General features: G+C 38.0%; 1 protein-coding gene across 6 annotated transcripts in view; it reads left to right on the top strand.

The window, feature by feature from the left end:
- The window catches only part of LOC129724693 (protein Teyrha-meyrha), a 58,031-nt gene extending 36,974 nt beyond the window's left edge, over positions 1-21,057 (top strand). For 4 of the 6 annotated variants that reach the window (XM_055679806.1, XM_055679808.1, XM_055679804.1 and 1 more), the window contains 7 exons: positions 18,509-18,735; positions 18,820-19,011; positions 19,077-19,413; positions 19,509-19,758; positions 19,819-20,026; positions 20,110-20,184; positions 20,269-21,057. In XM_055679806.1, the coding sequence (XP_055535781.1) occupies positions 18,509-18,735; positions 18,820-19,011; positions 19,077-19,413; positions 19,509-19,758; positions 19,819-20,026; positions 20,110-20,184; positions 20,269-20,340 (1,361 nt within the window). In that variant the 3' untranslated portion in view covers positions 20,341-21,057. The remainder of the gene's footprint in view (positions 1-18,508; positions 18,736-18,819; positions 19,012-19,076; positions 19,414-19,508; positions 19,759-19,818; positions 20,027-20,109; positions 20,185-20,268) is intronic. The other 2 variants (XR_008727941.1, XM_055679805.1) reach the window with 2 other exon arrangements.
- Positions 21,058-21,739: the final 682 nt, after the last annotated feature.

The raw sequence follows: 21,739 nt of genomic DNA, 5'->3' as shown, positions 1-21,739 counted from the left end.
TCATATATTTCCCTTATTATACAACCTTCAAAGTGAACTTCGGCTTGAAACTACTCCGTAGAAAGCACTCCCGGCGTAAAACCCGAAGACTTTCCAAAACAAACTGTTTAACTCGTCCGGTTGTTTGAATTTTCATTTGTAGTACCGTAAGATTTGTCATTCAAGGCCTTAACACAATGGATACGTTGCGGATGCGTTTGCGGCAATTTGACAGTTAGCTCATACATTCACTGTCACATTGACGTCAACGCAACGCAAACGTATCCATTCTGTTTGTGCCCTCATTGTTTCTGTTTTTAACAAATTTATATAGCAAAATTGCATTTGTCGAATAACGTTTGCGGTAAAAAAATAGGCGAAAATTGCCAATTTTTCATGGGTTTACCTTTAATAGCACTGACGAAACTACTCATGCATCATCAATCATAGTAACCCATGAGTTAGCGAAAAAAATTTGACAGCTCTATCAGTCAAACTCTAACTGTGATGGCGAAAAAAGTGAAGCTACTCCGTTCAGAAGTGTGCGCGTTCATAGAATGGTACCCCGCCGCGTCAAAAATGGACATCGTGCGGCACTTTGTGGACGCCGAGTATGCCGGTTCTGGCATCTACAACATCTTGACACTATTGGACAACGATCAGAGCATCGAAAGAAAGCCCGGTTCCGGACGGCCAACGACCCTGAGCGACAAGAAGCTTCAAAGGATGCTGAAGAGGAAGACCGAGGGAAAAGTGGCTAAATCGCAGCGTGCACTTGGCCGAGAGGTTGGCGTATGCTCTAAAACAGTGAAAAAGCATCTGGAGAACATGGACATACATGCAGGAAGCGGCAGTCCCGTCCACTGGTCTCGGAGCTGCAGGCAATGACGCAGCGACAGCGGTTGGATAAGATGGTCAAGTCGATTTTCCCGGCGAATCGCGACGCGGCAGTGGTATTGGACGACTAGACCTATCTCACCCTGGATGGCAACGACTAGCAGGGCTCTTCGTATTTTACCTCCCCCACGAAGGAAGTGAGCATCGAGGTAAAGTTTATTTCACAGACCAAGTTCCCCAAGAAGGTGCGGTTGTGGCTGACAATCAGCGAGAAAGGGATGTCAAAGTTGCTCTTCTTTCGCTCCGGGCTGGCCGTGAACGGGGAAATTCATAGTACGAAGTGCCTGACAGAAGTTGCGTCGTTCATCAAGAAATACCATAAGCGCGAAGATACGGTGTCCTGGCCAGATTTGACGTCGAACAACTACTCGAAGCGATCGTTGGAGGATGTGGTACCGAAGTCGGCGAATCTGCCCATTGTCCCCCACCTGCTTCCCATCGAGAATTTCTGGGCAAACTTGTAGCGCAAGATCTATTCCAAAAATTTTGTCGCGAAAACGGAGGAGGAATTAATAAAAAAAAAACGAAGAAAGAGCTTAAAAACATGGCTACACGCATGTTTTCGTCCGCCATGGCGAATGTTCCGGTTAACTGCCGGAAGACTGCACGCAAGGACGTAATATTTTTTTGTGAGGAAGCTAACATGGTAACCTTCCATGGGAAATTTATCCAACTCAACTATCTGTCATAGTTTTTTTTTCATCACCATCTGAAAACTTTTTTTTACCGCAAACGTTAGCTGTCAAATTATCGATACTTATCGATAATATCGATAGAAGCCCCGGAATCATCGATTGTTATCGATGTCCGTTTTGGGCGATATTTCCCATCACTAGTCCATGTTCGCCAGGTACTTTTTCACTATTTGGCCGGTTGCACCGACCTCCCAGCCAAGCGCACGCAGCGATTTGGCCACTTTTCCGGAGGTCTTCTCTTTCAACATCCTTTGGAGCTTCTTGTAGCTCAGGGACGTCGACCGTCCAGAACCAGGCTTTCTTTCGGTGCTCTTATTGTTTTCCAATAGTGCAATAGATGTTTTAGATACCGGAACGTGCATACCCGGCGTCCACAAAGTGCCGCACGATGCCCGTTTCCGATGCGACGGGGTAACGTTTTTTGGTCGCGCACACTTCTGAACGGAGTAGCTGAATTGTTTTCACCATGACGCACAGAGGAGTAACTCGAGTGAAAATCTGGCCAAAATATTTTCGCTGCTATTTAGGCGGCATCCATAAATTACGTAACGCTCATAGGGAAGAGGGGGGTATCATTGAGCGTTAATATTTGTTACATAGGGGAAAAAACTCTGGAGAGACTTTCCAAAAGCGAGCATTTTTATTAGGCAAATTCTTCTACAGCGTTACGTAATTTTTGGGGTTGGCGTTGGCGCCACGTTCCGTTACATATCATACATTTTCTGCGTTACGTAATTTATGGATGTCGCCTTAACAATGTTTTGGGTAATATTTGAGTGAGAAGCGTAAATAAATTTAATTTCATTGAATCATTGTTGACCTGAAACGTCAAAATTTGTTAAAAATAGCATTTTTCAAACGGGTCGCAAGTGTCAATCCGGACGTTTCAGAACAAGATATTAACAAGGATGTGTTCGTGATGATATGAACTTCCATTCCCCCGAAGATTATATGATCGGATTCTGCGGAATTTGATAACTTTTTCAATATTGAAAACGCTTGAAAATACATAAAAATCACTAATTTCGAAAAGTTTTTAAGTTATAATTCTGAATTTCGGAATTTCTATCAACCGGTTTTGTTCTAGGTACTCCTCTGCGTGACGGTTAGTGTTCGACTAATAGAGCTGTCATTTTTTTTGCTGACTCATGGGTTACTATGATTGATGCTGAATGGGTAGTTTCGTCAGTGCGTGTGAACCTAAACTCATAAAAAATCGGCAGTTTTTGTACATTTTTTTTTACTGCAAACGTTATTACCCAACTCTTTTTTTGAGGTAGACATCATTGTTTTTGGCTTCTTCTGGATTTTGGAAATGCTCTTTAGTATAAGCTTTTGTATGCTTTTTTCTACCTTTTAGAGACGTTTTAAAGGGTATGAGGATTGTTTGGGATAATTTTTTTTATAGTAGCTTTCGATCTTTTGCTGACGTAAACTAAATTAGAGATTTTTTTTGGATTTTTCTGTTTACGAAAGCTTCTGAACTAAAATTAGAATCATATATTTTTCAATCTCTGTTTAAAATGTTTTCAGATAGTTTGCTTCTCGGAGCGTTTTCCTGCATTTTGCCACTGCATCAAACAAATAAAATAACAAAAGAATATATTTATTTTATGTTCGTTAATCGCAAATTTGAATAACTTTTCTGTGATTCGATCATTCGTAAAACTCTAATCGAATGAAATTTTTTTGATATTCCGGATAATCAAGTCCGACCTGTATATTATAACTCAATTTTGTTGAATTCTTTGCATGTTGAAGTTATTGGTAAAGAAAAGTTACTATTTTTTTGTCTTTAACAAAACAATTAAATCTTGAATTGTATGCTATAAAAAACAGTTTTAAAACCTATAAACGCTCCAAATTTTTACCAAGGGAAATATAAAATGAACAAGAATTGTGTTCAGATAAGGTCGATAAAGAAGACAGAAGGTTCATAGGTCTCGGGAAGAAGTCAAGTACTATAACGCGTGGCAGGTTACTCCTCGATAAGTGACACTGTAATAAAGTGAAAACAAAAAAAAAGTGTGAATTTGCTGGCGTTGTGTGACTAATTTAAAAAAAAATTGAAATTTCATCGCCGCACTGTGGGGCAGAACCCGGAAAAAGCGCGACAAAACTAAAAAATGAAATTCAGTTTTCATGCCTCATTTTATTTTCTACTTGCAGTAGACATGTTATCGACTGGAAATCATGATAATTCACTTTGAAAAATAATTTAGAAAATGTGCTATAATATTGTAAAAGTGAGGATTTACAAGGCTTGTAAAATGGAAGAAAACATTTTCTCAGATATTTTCCAGTAGGGCATGCAAATACTTAGAAAGTAATTAGCTAACTCATATGATCCTCATAAAACAGAGTATAAACTAATAGGTAATGTGATATTAAGACAGTTTTGTTGAAAATAGGTTCGTAGGAGGCATAGTGTGTAAAACAAGTTTTTTTTTGTAATTTTTCCTCATTTTCGGCAATAAGAAAAACATAAAGTTCTACGTTGTTCTGCTATGACACTATTATTGTACTAAAATACAAGGTATTGGCTAGTACTAAACCAAAAATCAGCTGCTACTAGTTGCGACTTACCGGGTAATTCGAGTTTTCGCAACGATTGTTTTCATGTCAATTCATGTAAAAAATCGTCATTCAGCAGTGTCCGTATTGATGTTTCTCCTACAATAGGCTTTGCTGAATGCCGGTGTATGCAACACGACCATGATTATGTTCGGGGGTCTTTCGAAAATGACGTCCACTAGTATTAAGACCCCTCGGAAATAATTATTAGTACTAGAAAACAGTTTGTTATTGGGTGAACAGTGTTTTAAACAAAAGTAAGCGTTTAGTGTTTATGTTAAATAGTATAAAATTAAACAAGAGGAGCTCTTAAAAGGGAACAGGACCAACTAATCTTTAATTAAACAATGTTCCTATTTGAAACATTTTATCACGACCAATAACATTAAAACTATATTTTATATTCTTTATCAAATATGATGACACATCATAGGTTGACAAAAAACTATACAAAGGCAACTACAAACCTTCAATAATTCATTTCATGATGACTCGAAAGTTCGAATATACCTGAAATTGAAATATATGTACTTAAGTCCCAGTTATAATTCATTACTGAAATTTTGGGTTTATGAATAATGAAAATAATTTTATCTCGTTAACGGTCAGTCCTACAGTTGTAATATGTTCGACAACTTTATGTCAATTGATGATATGAACAACTTTCCCGAAGAAACAAAATGGCTATCACCATTTATTCAAAAGATAGATGTCAGCGCCATCTGTAGAAAAAAAATTAAAGCTGCCTGAATACATTTTTAAAGAAGATGTTTTTATGGTGAACAACATTGCCAAAGATATGAACACTGTGGAAACAACTGTTAATGAGTTATGAGGTTTTGTCGCGCCAACGGACCAATTTGCCCCACTGTGCGTCGGAGCAACACTCACTAAGTATAAAAACTTATTTGTATGCAGAGAACATTAAAAAACGTTTGAACTAACTAACGGATGTAATTTTTTTATGAACAGCTCCAATAGTTTTTCTGTAGTCTAGCACGAGCTGCCGTGCAAAACTGGTAATAAATCCGCCATTTTGTTTTTGTTTTATTTCGATTATTTTTTTCTTAAGTTAAAACTAAACTTTAAATTAAAACAAACGATTTTTTTATCTGTGTCGCTTTTTTAATATGAAAAAAAAATAAGAAAAACCAATTTTTTTTAAACTATAACTAGTAAAAATAAAATTTGGTTACCATAACAGAGCTGAGTAGTCGATATTGTAGCACATGTTAACAAGTGCAAGAGACAGCGAGAGACAAATGCCTATGTCTGGAATGAATGATGTTTGACTCATACTTTAATATACAAATGGTTTTGTGTGCAGATTTCTGAAGACTTTGTAGGTATCTGGAGGTAAACTAGTGTATTATTTTAATGAAAATCTTCAATAAGTAAATAAATATAAACGATAAAAACGAACTTTCTCTGGTAAACTTGTGTGTTTTTTTGTAGCAAACAACATTGCAGTACATTGAAAATTTTGCGAAAATCACTATAACAAATTGTATTGAAAAAAAAATTTAGGAGCATTCTATAGAAAACTCCACCAAAGCCCTTTTGAGTAGACGGACAGAGGTATATAGACAAACGATATCCTATATAGTATATTGTCTTCACAAAAGTCGTTTTCTATAAAATGTACCACATTTTTGCAGAACAAAATGCATTAGTATATCCAAAAAAGAGAATAGTAAAACTCGTTTCTTACTTTGAGGTAAGTTAACCATAAAAAACAACTTCTCTAATTTAATAATTATAAATAATTAATAGAACAACAACAACACTGCAGATATTAAGTCATTTTTTGGGTCAAAATAAGTTCGATCACGTTTCCAAAGCTTTGATGCACTAATTAGGAAACCCTCTTAAGCTTTCTTTTCAAATCAAGAGGCACATCGAAGTAGATAATATTTGAGAAAAATTGTATTTTATAACTTTTATTTTGTTTTTCAAGTGTTTTGTTTTTAAACTGAATTTTTTTTTCCACTTTTTGTTTGGCGATATTTTGATCGAATGCCAAATAGATGCCAAGTTATGACCTAATATAACAAATACCTAATATATATTCCTTATACTACGTTTGCCCATTTTGAGAAATAATACATGCATAAAAAAGATCGAAAATGAAATTTTGAATTTCATCCAATAGAAAAATTTATTCCAAAAAAAAAATTATCGAGGCAAACCGATTTACTTTAGTAAATTTAAAAAAAGGCAACAGTCAATCAGTTGCAAAACAGTCCGTACCAAACAACATAGAATAGCTCATTATCTCATACTTGTAAATAAATTGTATAATTTTTCATTTATACATTTCAATAACATGCTGTATTAAAGACAAGTTTGCTTTTTGGTTTGATTGTCCTTTAATTCAATTTAAGTCATCTATTGTTTCTCGGATTGCCATTTGAAAAGTTTATGAGAAATAGCATAATGCGGAAGGATTTTAGCATAATGTTATTATTTCTTCTTCGAGTCCTTGAAACAGGTCGTGTAGTTTTAAAGCATAGTCACCAATAAGCGGCTTCTGCTAGAATTGTGGAAAGATGTGCTTTCACTTCTGAACCCCTTGTGGCGAAGGAATTCCAACTTTTCGGAACCATCAGTACTGAACACATAAATCAGTTTTATTTCAAACATTTCCCACTAGCTAACCACAACGGGGCAAACTTTCACTTCTCCCACTCCAGCACCGACACATAAGCTACAACTCATTCGTAAAAATAGGAAAAACCCTTCCGCTTTACACCCCCTACAGGGCTGCAGGCGATGAGACCGCAAGCGAAGCGGGAAGATGAGAGATTAAGCCATGTGTCCAGTACCGAGAAAAAAGTTTATTACTTTCGGACTAGTGGGTTGCCATAATCCGGTACGCGCAATTGCCGCTCACTTGAACCGGAAGACCCCGAGCGCCACCTTCATCAGCTTGCTCCGTTCGCCAGAAGGAGGAAAAAAGCTGTTACCCATCGGCCCAAAACTGGCCACTTCGCGCTCGAATGCAACTTGTAGTGCCGTTGGAAACAACTTCGCCAAACGCAAAATCCCATTTAACGCTTAACGCATCACGTTTTATTCAATTTCAAACTCCCGATTTGTGAGGTATGCCAACTTACAAGACCCCCGGCACTGGAAGGGTGACAACTAGAGAGCCACATTTGGCGATTTCTTTTTAAAAAGCAGAAAAAAAAATTGTTTCAATAATACCGAGGGTGATTTTTTATGCTGCATCTTGCGAGGATTATGCCCGGCAGAAAAAAGAACGAACACTTTCGAGAGGGACTTAAAAGATCACAGAAAAGTTGATGCTTGACTTAAGTTGTAATATCCTTTCGCCTGCCGCCACGGACTGACTGTGTACGGTGGATCCTTCCGACCGACGGGTGAAAATTGTTATTCTGTCACTGAGCCGTAAGAAAAGAAGGCGATTTCACACCGGATGGAAGGAAATACAGCCGTTTGGCGAGAAAATAAAAAAGAATTTAATTAAGTGAAGATGCGACGGCAAGCGAGGAGCAAGATTGAAATCGGAATTAAATTAGATTCCGGATGTGCATGTTTGGTGTCAGCTGGAAGGTTTTTTTTTTGTGCTCAAGACTGTACGATTGTCTTTATGGCGATATTTTCAGTAATAAAGAAATATATAGATAATAATGGTACGATTTCTATTAACAACAAACTAAACGTAAAATAAATTACACTTTATCGAAATAGATGTTCCCACATATTCTGTGTGAACATCATTTCTTAAACAGCTAAAAATCCCATTTTTTCTGGCACATTTTCCAACTCTCGACTAACTAACGAGCCGGCTGGACCCCCTTGAATTCTGAATTTCAGTCATCAATTCTAGAATCCATCCCGATTGATTCATTAGCAATTTCGGGATGAGTTTGAACTGTTTTAAAAATGACGCTTGAATTATTTTGTAATGATTTTCTAAAATATATAAATTCCATAATCAACTTGCATGGCAAAACTATGTTGTAAAACCTTATAGCATTTTTTTCGAACAAAATTCTACAGTAAAACAAATAATTACGGTGAAATACAACATAAACAAAAACGTCTCTTCAAACTGTGATTGCTACTCTCTCATTTTCACTCCTTGATAAATACAACAGTTAAACTTTAAGTAGCAGTGTAATGTATATGAAAGGATGTCCGTACACGTGATTGATGGATTGTATGTGGAATTTTGACCTAAAATCTTTTCACAGGTTCGTAATTGAAATATTATGAGCGTTTAAAATCTTGTTCTACACACTTTGATCTAATACGTAATCGTGTGCCAAAGCACAAGCCCTGTATAAGTTTAGATAACTAAAAATTATCGAACCTAACCTCCTAATTGCAAGTCCTCCTATTCCGCCCCGTGCTTTTTCACCCAACTCCATAGTTCGACCCCTCACCAACATGTTGTGGCTTATAACATGATAAATATCAGATTATATTATTTTCCTGAAATGTTACAAATTGTTTGCAACCCAGATGTTATACAATGGTTTCATTTAACGTCACTGCTGTCTTCCTTTATGTTCCGTCCAAAGGTACCGTGCCAACCGGAGCTGAACTGTACAGAAGTCCTCCGATCCCGCATGAATCGCTGTTTTTTTCCGCAATCTTTCTCGTCACAGTTTCCGAATAAATGATGGGCAGTTGAAAGGGGATGAATGGCATTTTTTACTTTCCGCCGTGAGCGGTTTAAAGGATCTCTATGGTAGTGATTCGTTCGAGTCGAAGGAACAGCGGTAGTGTGAGGCGGCAGGATTTTGTGTATCTATTTAATAAAAAGTTGTTGACTTTTTTTATTGCCCTGTCTTGTCTCTTGTCTGTTCCTCCAACCCCCAGCTCGCTGGAACGCTTCAGAGGTGCTGACTGGTGTTGGTTTTGAGGATTAACTATGAAGCTGCAACAGGGGGAAATCTGTACCATACAAGCCAATGCCCGCGCGGGACTGAGACAGAATTGAACGTTTAATCCCTGAAAGTCATTCACACTTTATTTAAAGCTTCTCTCCTCGGTTCGGTCAGGCTCTGTGAATTCGATCAATTGAAACAAATTTCCAATGCAAGAGATTATAAAATTTGTCAGCAAAATAAAACTGAACGAACTGAGAATCGCCGAAATGGCGATAAAACGCCGAAAGGGGAAACCTAGCAGAGATTGAATTTTTATTTCACTTCCATCAAAGCATAAAGTTAATTCAATAAATCTCGCCAGCATGCAAGCAGCAGCGCTAAATTGTGGCATAGTGCGAACTCCTCTGAGACCGCATTTGATGAGCTTCTTCACACTTGGCTGGTGCCGTTGAAAAGCCGTTCCGACGGCCGTGGCGGTGCTTGGAAGTTGATTAAATTTACAGATTTCAATCGGCTTCCAAGTAGTTTCCTTCGAAATCAGGTTGAAACTTGTGCAGAAGCTCCCGGATCGAAAGCGAGCATCTGGCCCGATCGAGCTGTCTTGCGTATACTGTCGTTAGAAGATTAACTACTGGTTTTTGACTCAAAGCCCATACGTCTTCGGTTGACTGGAAGTGGCTTCAACTCTTCTACCAGAGAACCGCTGAGGATTAATTTCGTTCTGTCCTGTCAGAAAATTGAACGTGTTGTCAAGGCTGATGGGAACTGATTTTCGGATCGCTGTGGAGTGCTGATATGCAAGCTGTTTTTACGACAACCGTAAAACCAAGTGCAGTGATGGATTTATCGAACGATCGTTTTCCGATCTTTCGCAGTCACTGCCTGGTCCAAACAGACTCTAAGCAACGGTAGATTTATGGCAGTAAACATTTGATATACTCGGCACTGTGTCGGTTTACACTTTTGCGGTCTCTCCGTAAGGCATTATGCTTCGTGAAATTCGATGAAGTTATAATCCACGCCAAAACTTAACGTAGCCACGAACAGCCGTGGAAAGGTCAAACGGATTAATTTGGTAGCGATAAAATAGTCGCCGATAGAGGAACACACATTTTACTAAATACCATTCATTGATGAAGTTCGCTATTCAATGGATGGTGGAATTCCGATACCGGATTTGAGTCGGCCTAAATTTCAGAAAGGCTCTGAAATTGTCGGTTGAGAAGTTTTTTTCTACAACAGCTTCTAAAACAGATTTCAGAAAAATTCAAAAGGTTTTCTTGAGTAATATAAATTATTGTTACATACCTACACATTTTTGATGGAAAACTTAGCTCGATTTTAAAAAGCATATGAAATAATCTCTGTAATTATCAACGTTGTATGACGGAGTAAAAAGTATACAGTTATACCTCGATTATACACACCCTCGATTTTACGTACTTCGATTTTACGCACATTTTACCTCGATTTTACGCACACTTTTTTCAAACACATTTTAAATTCGTATGTTTTCTTCATTAAATTGTGCGTAATGGAGGGTTATACAGTGATCACCCGATTATATCATCCCCTGATGATTTTTAAGGTGATAAAATGGGGAAAGTGATAAAATCGGGAAATTTTTAAAATTTTATTTTTTTTATTGAAGATGTTAAATCAATAACTAAATACGTAAAATCAGTGATTTTAATTTTTTTTTTGAGAATTTATCTGTACAAACATGAAAAAACTGCAGTTGTTTTTATATAAATCGATATATCTGAATAATGACAAAAGATAGAGAAAAGTTGTCAAGGGATGAATTTGAGAAAACTGTCTGAGCTTTCATAAAAAATATTGAAAAAAATCAATTTGGAATCTTTTACTGAAAAAAAGTGATTATAAAAAATCGACTCAAAGCCGGTTTTTTTTTAAATATTTTTTTTTTGTAGCGCAGTTCCATCAGCAAAATATTACTTGATTTCACAAGCATGCTGCTATATCTCACATATTACAACCGGAGAAAGCTTAAAATATAAATTACGACTTTTAATGCCTTTCATATTTTCATACTTTATGTTGCTTGCAATATGTAAGAGATAGGAACATGATGTCTTCTGTAAAGTTTCTTGTTCTGAGATCACCTTATACTTTGCTTAAGACACTAAGCGTCTGACTTTATCTAATGAAAAAGTAAACATTCTATCTGACTTTTAGGAGGATTAATCACCCATCTTTCTACATCAAAAGATGCGTTTTCAAATATTTTGAAACTTCTCCGAACATATTAAACGGTTATAATCAACATTTGTATCACTATTCAATTATTCGCACGAAAACAGCAAGATGTAACATTGTGCATCGGTTGAATTTTTAATTTAAACTACATCCAGAATGATGTTATTCTACACAAGATTATGAAAAAGTTCTAAAATATTGAAGCGTAATAGAAAATCAGTTCATCCTGACATTTTTCTAATGAAATGTTTTATGATGATAAAATCGGGTAAAAAATGTGATAAAATCGGGGGCAGATAAAATCAGGTACTGATATAATCGGGTGATTACTGTATATATTGGACATGGTTCACTAATAAGGGGTCGTCCATATAGACTGGGAAATCTGCCGAAAACCGGGAGACAGGAACAACAAGACCTCTTTTGCGAAACAGTGAACTTTTTCAAGGTTGCATACGTGTCTAACGCGTAAAATGTTTGACGTCGTACGCACACAATCTCTTCTGGAGTAATTTACTAAAACTTTTATAAAAAACGTGTACTGTTGCAAGAGAGAGAAGCTGTTTTCAATGCCTCCTTAGCATTAGTATGTGGGTAAAAATAAATGTGTGAGTCACACATATACTCTCACACTCACACACATACACAAACACGCGCACGCGCACACGTACACACACATATTTACGCACACATATACGCGCACACATATGCTCACAACAAATATAATTACCTCTCGTTAGGACCGTAAACATAACTTTTGGATGTTGATGAGCTGTCAAGTGATCAAGCATACATCACACTTCAAAATGAAACACTACAATACAAAGTTGATTGAACTTTGAATTTTTCACTTATGATCAGGTTTTAAACGTATTTACTCCTATGTGGCGCCGGATACAAAATAACAGAATATTACATGCATTAAAAAAATTAGAAGGATTGTGTGCAAAGCCACGACCGCAAGGTTGAGGTAGAACTACATAAAGCAATTTGTTTGTTACATTACTTGCATTGTAAGTTCGTCTAGGGGCTCAACCAGAAAATAATTGGTTATGGTGTAACAAAGAAACGTTTGTATTGCGATAACTCGGGAAAATGTTCAGGCGACGTGCTAATTTGAGCCTTATGACAAAATTCAATTGTTCACGTTTTATTAATTCAAATTGTTTTATCACTCCTGTAATCCAGTAAAAAAGAGCCCAAATATATTTTTGCGCTTCCTTCGAAGTCCAAAATGAATAAAAAAAATTTACGGCTTGTTGTGGCTCAAATTTCGTTATAGCAAATTTTTAGTTATTCTGAAAATTCTTAATTTTAGTGTTTTTTAGAAAATAAACAAATTTAATTGGTGATGGTTCGAAAAAACTGGTGTTGCTAAGCAACCGAAGTCAAGAGTGGTTGACTCGATGTTGCACACACTGAAGATTATCACATTTTACAATATTTTTTTCATAATAAAACTCGAAGTGCTCATCAACAATTCAAGATAGGATTGGTATTGCTTTTAGGAAGCTTCTCATCATAAAAATCTCCATCTTTCTGTTGTATAGAATGGTTGCTAGCGTAAACTTTAGCACTAAACTAAAATTTTCAGAAGAGCTAAACAATTGTAACAACGGAATTTGAGCCACAACTGACCATAACATTTTTTTTCTCTTAGTTTGGACTCCGAGGGATGCGCAAAAACTATATTTGGGTTCGGTTTTACCGGATTTTTAAGTGATAAAAAATTTTGAATTAAAAAAACGTGGAAAATTGAGTTTTTTCATGAAACTCAAATCAGCACGTCGAATTAACATTTTCCAGAGTTGTCGCCATACAAAAGCTTTTTTGTTACACCATAACAAATCATTTTCCGGTTGAACCCCCAGACTATCTGGCAATACGTTCTTTTGGGAGACCCTAGTGCAGGTTGGCCTAAACTTGTGGTTATAATAGTTGACACATCTTTTCAATAGAACATTAATAAAATTGTGATAGTCATAAGTAAAAAAACAATCCGCAGCACTTTGAACGACGGAAATGAAGTGATGTTGTATGTACGTAAAAAAAGTCCCTTGAACAAGTGTTTGATCCTCCCACAGGACATTGGACAATGTACGGAAACTGAATCTCATTTCGTGCTTGTAAATAGTGGAACTGATCGATGGAACCCTCAGGCACGCAACAAGTTGTATCGTACAGCTTAGAAGGAAGACAATCAAATTCTTCTTGCGTCGGATAGAAGCAGAAAACTAGCGGGAGGGGACATACTCTCAGCCAGGCAACAGTTTATTACGCTGTTTGCATATTTCAGTTTATTACGTATTGCATATTACAGCTGTGCGGCTGAGAAACAACACAATTCTATCCGTAATGACGTTGATTGGTGGCAGACATAAGAATGGTGTGGGAAATGCTGCTGGTAAGTCGACTTACACGCCATTTTGAATGAAGTGTAATACATTTTTCTAAATGAATTCAGTATTCTCAGCAGAACACACCAGACTTTTGATTGAAATTAGATTAGTTTTGTTCATACCGTTGTTCAAAGTACAGCGTATCTGTAGTGGATTTTGGACACGGTTACAAATTTCAAACATGTGTAATAATATTGAAAAAAGCCAATTGACGTAATTGAAATTTTCATTCAGTTATCGTATAAATGCTTGGGCTTTTTTATCTTGTCTGATTTTTGTCGTAGAGCTTTTAACCATAACCGGGTGTCGGATTACTCCGGCAACGGTTTTCTTTGGCAGGTTTTCTACAACAGTCTTATGCGAAACCTGCCGAAGATATGCAATCTACTAGCTGATCTCGAGGTAAGATGTAAGTACAACAAGCCAGTCGTCATATGTTCGAATCCCGGCTTGGAAGCGACTGTTAATGTCAATAGGATCGTAACCAGAGGCTGTAGTTCTAAATAAGAAGAAAGAAGTGTTGCATATTACAACTGTGCGACTGGAGGATAAAATTCTGTTCGTGTCGGATGAGAGCAAGTAACAGGAGGAGCTGCACTCTCAGCTGTTGTGCGTTGTATATTGACATCTGATAAGATTTTCGTTTGAACTGAAACCTCAGCTCAGCTCTGATTGGTCGAAATCTGAGTTTGAACAAGGCTTGACAATTGTCAATAGCGCAATAGTTCATATAATCAAACAACACTTTTCTGCATTTGAGTGGATGCATAACTAATTGTCCAATCGATTGCTGCAAGAAGGAAGGAACTTAGTTGAAAATTGACCGAGATATAAGCATTTGAAATTGGACATAATTTCGTCGCCTGCTCTGATATCAGATTTTCATTTTTCACCCTATAGAGAGTTAAAGGAGTCTCCTGACCTCATGACCTCCGTAAAACACACTCTTTGTTGTAAAACACGTAGAATATAATTGGAGCTTTTTTGTCGTAAGTTGGCGGATTCGCATGACAGTAAGTTAACGAGCAACATTTTTCGAACTCACGAAATCGAAAAGAAATGTGGAATAGAAACTTGAATTTAACTGTAATCGGTCATACATAAGGGAACGCTGAGTTGACTGTCGCAATGTTGCAATTCCATCCCAGTTCTTACTGCTCATACTGTCCTTGATGCATAACACCAGACTAGTGAAACTTACCCCGACAAACTGTTCCGACAAAGCGCAAAGCTAGTCGACAACCAACACGAAAGGAAAATAATTTAATAATAAAGAAATCACATTTAACAAGTTATGAAAGTTTATTGGATGTGGTTCTCATTTTACGCCTCGTTGACAGACTGGGATATACTCTGATAATGCCAGCCAGAACCATTACCGACCGTCGTGAGGGACTCGTGAGACGAAATGATTTGCCATACCAGGGCGACGGCTGTCGGTTCAACTAAACTGGCAGTATTACAGTAGTAAGCTTTTCATAACATCGGCAACCTCCACGCCATTATCGGCGGCGCAGACAGTTTCATTTATACGAAAAAAACGGCATGACATTAAAAGGGGGAGCCCCTATGTCTGGCTGGAGGGTTGATTTGTGATACAGTCTTACACTATCTTGCACTGGCCATGGGCGAGCGACTCATTCCTTAAGTTGATTTATCTGTTACTGTCCTGCTTAATTGGATCATTGCTGCAAGTGGAGCGATTTTTCCACTCGCAACCGAACAACAACCAGCCATGTGTAGATTAAATGGCAATTAGTGCAGGTTCGATTTGGGAACAAAAAAAAACGAGCAGAACGACGCATTTTTATTGTATACCTTTTGCTTGTTCGAACAAATATGGAAACACGACGTAGCAAATGTTTTGTTTCATTCTTGTCATCCGATTGAGCCGTTTGATTCGCGTCCTTTGCAGCAAGGATAGTAATTATCCGTTCTAGCCCCGGAAAAGGTTTCATCACACTATCATAATACGATAAATACATAAGGTAAATAAATAAATTACTGCAAATAATAATCTCCTCTAATTTATTGCCGGCAATTATTCTCTCGACGCAGTTGACGTCGCTTGGTTATGAGGTTTGAACCGACAACTGTTACCGAGTGATGATTGAGAGCTGTAATGCTTTTATAAACTTTATGTCGAGCGCCTCACCGGAATTAGACCTACATGTAAAACTTCGATTTGTGATGTTTTAGTGCCTCAAATGTAACACAGAATATGATTACTTAGAGACACAAAAACACTATTTCTAGATAGGCGTTACACTTACTCGCACTTCGCAGAATAACTGCTGCGCAATGTAGAATGCACTGGGGCTCTAACAAATACCGGTATCAGAGAGGTAAATCTGTTGGGTAAATAGAAAAACGCTCGATTTAATAACATAAAAATATGTTCTAATTACCGGCACCCGGGCAGTTTGCTACACTTTACACGGCATCCAGTCGCAGGAAAGCGGATTATGACGACCTAGCAAACTAGACCAGTTCAGTCTAATACCAATGAAGTTATTATCGAGAGATTTTTCCGATGCCATTGCAAAATGGGGAAGGATGTGTGTCAGCTGCAACGAGCAGTGAAATAGTTAGTTGACTCGTAGCTGCCGTTTTTAATTGGAAGTGGAAATGTCCAATAGCCGACTGCATTGCTCAGTTTTGTTTTGTTTTTGTTGCACATGCTAGGAAAAATGAAAACAACACTGATTAGGCATTCCCTGCTCTAATTATTACTTTACCCATTTACAAAATTTAAAATATATAAAAAAAAAACAATGTAACAAGTTGAACTCTTTTTCCAAAGCTGTAAATCATAAATCATGTTATAATTAACTCTTCGCAGTGACATGAACCACAATTAATGCAAAGAAACCATAATTTCCAATCAAAAAACCAAATAATCTGCGTTCAAAATTCGATTATCACAGTTGTAAACGCCCGCGACCGCAACTGATGATCAATTTCCTCGCAAAAAAATATCGCGAAAAAATAGGCAATCCATCATGTAAAGTAGAATCAAATTAACCACCATGTGTGTGGATTGTGGGGCTAAAAATCATAAACATGGTCGCAAATCACATTTTGCAATCGCGTATATTTAAACCAAATGACTAAAACACGCCAATTACACGAAACCGCAAAAACTGCTCTCGGTCCCAACCCGGTCAGTGTGTGCGAGGGAATTTTTTTATCTGACTGACCGGTAAACGGGCGACCGAACCGGTACAAAATGACAGCATTCTGTGGTTGATTTTCCGCCACTGCGCTCCCCCTCCTCGAGCAGGCTCCGGCTCCAGGACGGAGGTGTGAATCCAATCCAAGCTGGAATGCTGTTCGTGGCACCGAATGTAATGAGAAACTGACCCTTTTTGGCATGTTCCAGTCTTTCCCGCAAGAGGTGAAGCAAACATACCAAACACAAGTTGAGATCTAAATCAGAATTGTAACCGGCAATTATCCTAATCGTCTTGCTGATGGGTACCTCTTCGCCTCTTGTTGCTCATAGGAAAAATACGTTCGGAAGCGGAAACACAACTCTTCCGGATTAGCATTGTGGGGAATAAATCTAACGTGAAAATGTTTTATGCTGTAGCGACGACGCCGTTCGCTGGCTATATTTGTTTCATGCTTCAGGTTTGTGCTGACGAGTGGGAGAGGCTTTAGTGGGGTACTTTGGAAAACCACCATGACCGCTTTAAAGTTTCTAATTTTTCAATGCAGGAAATGATATTGCTACTACTTATTAGCCTACTCTATGGTAGAAAGAAACATTTGTTGTATACTGGAAAATCTGCAATTGTAGTTGTGCGTTAGAGTGGCCACTAAAATGGTCATGGCAAATTTCAAAAACCGACCATGTACATTTTGTTTATTGGCCCAAAAAATGAACTGTGCAAAATTTCAGCTCAAATCAGGGGTGCCTCAAAGCGCTCAAATCTGCTTATTCTAAATTTACTATTGGTGAAAATTACGGAAATTAGGCAACGTAACGTAACAAACAACTACTAGCCGTAACCAACAAAAGCATGCAGGCATATGTTCAACATTTTTCAAACTTCGTTCCTGCTCGTCATTCGTCTCAGAATATACGTAACCAGCTGTTGCAGAGTGATTTTGCAACTAGAACTGTACCTAAAAACATGCTTGCCTTCTAAACCATAGATGAAAAAAAAGTTTTTCATTCCCGCACCCGGTTGTGGGCTCGAAAATGTAACTTCATGTTCCGGAATAGTATTACAACACCGCATAGCGCAAACAGCAATACATGCATTATCCATTTTCAACCAAAAGGATCGAATTTTCTCTTTCTGTCGTTCCAAGCAGCTGAGCGTTAGTTAGTAACTCTGGTCAAACGATTCCATTTTTCCACAAATCACTCAACTCCTCCTCTAACGTTCCAAAAGTTTAAACAGTTGAATGCTTCTTCACACACCACAGCAATATGAGTGCAATCGGCCCAAAATTAACAATTCGACTGAATGTATTTGCACAGCAAGTACCGCATCGATGATATTCCCATTCAACATCGGTAGAAGACATTTGTATGTACATTATGCCAATCCGTCTGGCCCTTTTGAATGGTTTGCTTCCACAATGCGAAATGGAGAAATAATCTTTCCTGCTTCGGATTTAAAGTTGACGACGACACTCAGTATCTGCCGCATTCGTAAATTTGTTCTGCGGCGGCAGGCTGTGCTGGCAAATCATCCTTTCGGTACGCTAGTGTATTGCCGGTACCCTTGAACTGTTTCACTTGTCAAGCTGACAAACCGTTCCAATAATCCCGAGTGACAGTCAGTACCTTTACAAGTGTGTACCGGTATTTGACGAGAGCGACCTCTATATTCAATACTGAAAATCATAAATTTTCTTCCCTTTACAGGAATTGGCCCTCCAAAAAAGACCTTCGTGGGAACTCCTCCGCCCAATTCATGTCCCATCTGTGGCATCCAGCTAGCACCAAGTGACCTAGAAACCCATTTCTCGGCTGAACTGTCCCGGCTCACCAAAATGAGCTCGGCTGCTGAACGGCTCGAGTTACGACGAACGCTGAGCGTCGACATGCACGCAATGCAAAGTACCCTGCAGGGTCGCACCAGCCGGTGGGAGGTAAGCATCCTAACACATTCCCTGGCACAAATGTAACAAATTTAAAATTGAATTTCCGGCGCTGTGTCATTACCATCACATCAGACTTTTAAAAATATCCGCAATAAGCGCCAGGATCGCCTGCGGGGCAAACTGCGAAAGCGAAAATTTGATGGCGAAGATGGCTTCGGTTTGCAATTGGGGAATGTCAACTGCCAGTCCTGCCCAGTCTGTCATGGGAGACTGCAGCGGACACAGGAGGAAATTGCCCAGCATATCGAGGACTGCGTGAGAAAGGTCAGTGTCACTCTCAACGCAAAATTATAGGAAAAACAAATATTAAATAATATTTCCCGTATTAGCAACAGCATCATCACCAGCAGCATCAGCAACAACAACAACAACAACAACAGCAGCAGCAAAATAACCAAGCCTCCACCCAAGATGAAGACGAAACTGTTGATGTTGAAAGCTACGGCGATGAGACTTCCAACGGAGCCATTAACATGACTTCAAATGTGATTCACCATACCAATGGCGGTCTACATAATAACAACAATAATAACAATAACAATACGCCATTGAAACCGGATCCTCCATTGAGCAAAATTCCACCGATGGAGGAAAGTGCCATCACTTCACTCAGCTCGATTGTTCCCCACTGGGATAGAAAACCTAGACTTAATCTGCCTCTAAATTGTAAGTAGTGTTACCACATTGGAGTACGAAAACATCATTGAAATGAAGCTTGAATCTGTTCTGTTTTCCCCTTTTGGCAATCGTTCCTGTTTCAGGTACAGCCACCTCCGACAACTCGATCACCCGAGTTACACCCACCAGCAGCGATCAGCGAATTGATGTCGATTACGAGCAAGACCATGATCACAGTCAGGACATGATAACTGACAATGACGAAGAGGTCATCGTAGATAACACGGATGACGAGGACTGCATGAAACGACACCGACCCGTGCTAACCACACTGGGCGGGCATCATCTTTCCAACGGTGGTCCGATTGGCGTCTTGCGTGACGATAAAAATAGGTGCGATTTCCTGTTTGTATATTTTCGATTAAAAAAAAATAATAGAAAATTTTAATATAGCACCGAAGAAGCAACTTCATCGGTCGAAATCGACTCGGCCACTGACTCAATGCCAATCCGAACGGCAGGAAACACACCAAACTCCGACTCATACGTGAGCACTTCCGAATCCGCAGAACCATCATCGAAAGCACAGGTTTTGGAGGAGCTGAAAGCCCGAATACGGGAACTGGAAGGATCGCCTCACTACAAATGTTTCATATGTAAGGTTAGATAATGTTATTGTTTACTCAAAGAGTGCCAATATTAACATGTCCAAACATATGTGCTTTTATTCGTTCTTTTGCACAGGAAAAATGTAAAACGTTGATCATCTCAAAAATTTGCGGACACTATCTGTGCGAGGAATGTTGGATCACAGAAACGGTATGTGAAGTGCTTATATCTCTTTCTTTTTTTTTATTTTTTCCATCGACAACCTCTATAAACAAATGCTACCTTTCTCCCCAGGAATCATCCAAATCTTGCCCGCGCTGCAAAATTATTACCGCAAATTCGGATTTTAGAAAAATTCACGCATAGATCTAAGCCGTTAACGTAAATATTTATTATATTTTTTACCTATTTATTTCAACAACATACTCATAGGCCCTTGTTCAAAATAAACAAAATAAACTCTTCAAACCCAAATTCCCTTAAAGCTCTCTAAAGCTATACTTTTACTTGGGTAGACCAGCGAATCTGATGCAGAGATAATGTGCAATAAATGTCAAATTTGTTCAATTTTCGGAATCTACGGTTCGAACAATTTACTATCCAATATGAATGTTAAACGGATAATTCAGCCCAGTGATGATAGATGCAGGCCGATGATAACATAAATCAATATCAATTACTTTGTGAAAGCCAACAAACGTACCGTAAATGAAAGCTTAATTGTTATACAAATATTTGAGTAGATAATCGTCGAAATAAGCATTTAGCTGAAGAGAAAAAAAAAACTTGAAAATTTACTGTTATGTACATAGTCTGCGATAAAAAAAAACACAGAAAAGATAAATAATTGCGAATAGTTTAATTAAACAAGCTCACACACTTTCCTCTAATATTTTCACACTCAGACAAGCTTTCTAGACAACCATTATCCTCGACAGCTAGAAATGAACATGTTTCTGCAGGAAGAAAAAAAAACACACACACACACAAAGCAAAATTGTTTACATGTCCAACTTCTACAGTCAAATCAATATTTCTCTAAAGAAGATTAATAAAATATGTGATTCACAGAATTAAATAACACCAGTGTCGTTGTGATTTATTCGAAAATATATTTCTTTAGCTTTTCCCAAAATATCGAGTCTCAAATTTTCCAACCCTGGCATATACATCATCTCTATGAACAAATTTAGAAATTCTTCTGACAGCTAATTTGCTCTCTAAAAAGTTAACACCAGTGAGTTAGTTCTTTACGATCGGGTAATTCATTTATTGCTTGCCGCTGTCTCTGAACGAATTTGACAATGGTTTTACGACATATTCAACCGGTCGGCGAACTGCGGTATCACAATTCTAACCCCGAAAAAAGCGGTACGAAATGTTTTAAAGTTGTTAACAACATCCTGGATTCATGCTCACCGCTTTAGTTCTCTTTTTGCAAAGAATAGAAATATATAGATTTTCACACACCTTTCTGCTCGGAACATTCGTAGACGACGTAAAAAATATATTTTTACAACACTTAAAGCTTGGCGTATCAATAATCGAAAAGAAAGATGCCTTTTCATAATGATAACTTTTTTTATTTCCGAAAGCACAAGCAGAGAAGTCAGAGGTAAGTCAAACTCAGCTGTATTATTGGTGATTTGATTTCGCATACCAACCAAAACAATACTAAAGAACGAACTAAAAACACATTCAACATCGTCCGCAGTTTTCTTGTGCCGTCAAGTATTACTCCTCGCCTAACTTCAGCCCAACATCT

This window comes from Wyeomyia smithii, chromosome 2 (genome assembly GCF_029784165.1).
Source record: "Wyeomyia smithii strain HCP4-BCI-WySm-NY-G18 chromosome 2, ASM2978416v1, whole genome shotgun sequence".
Classification (NCBI taxonomy): domain Eukaryota; kingdom Metazoa; phylum Arthropoda; class Insecta; order Diptera; family Culicidae; genus Wyeomyia; species Wyeomyia smithii.
The sequence above is the reverse complement of the archived record's forward strand: the minus strand, read 5'-3'. Positions and strand labels throughout refer to the sequence as shown.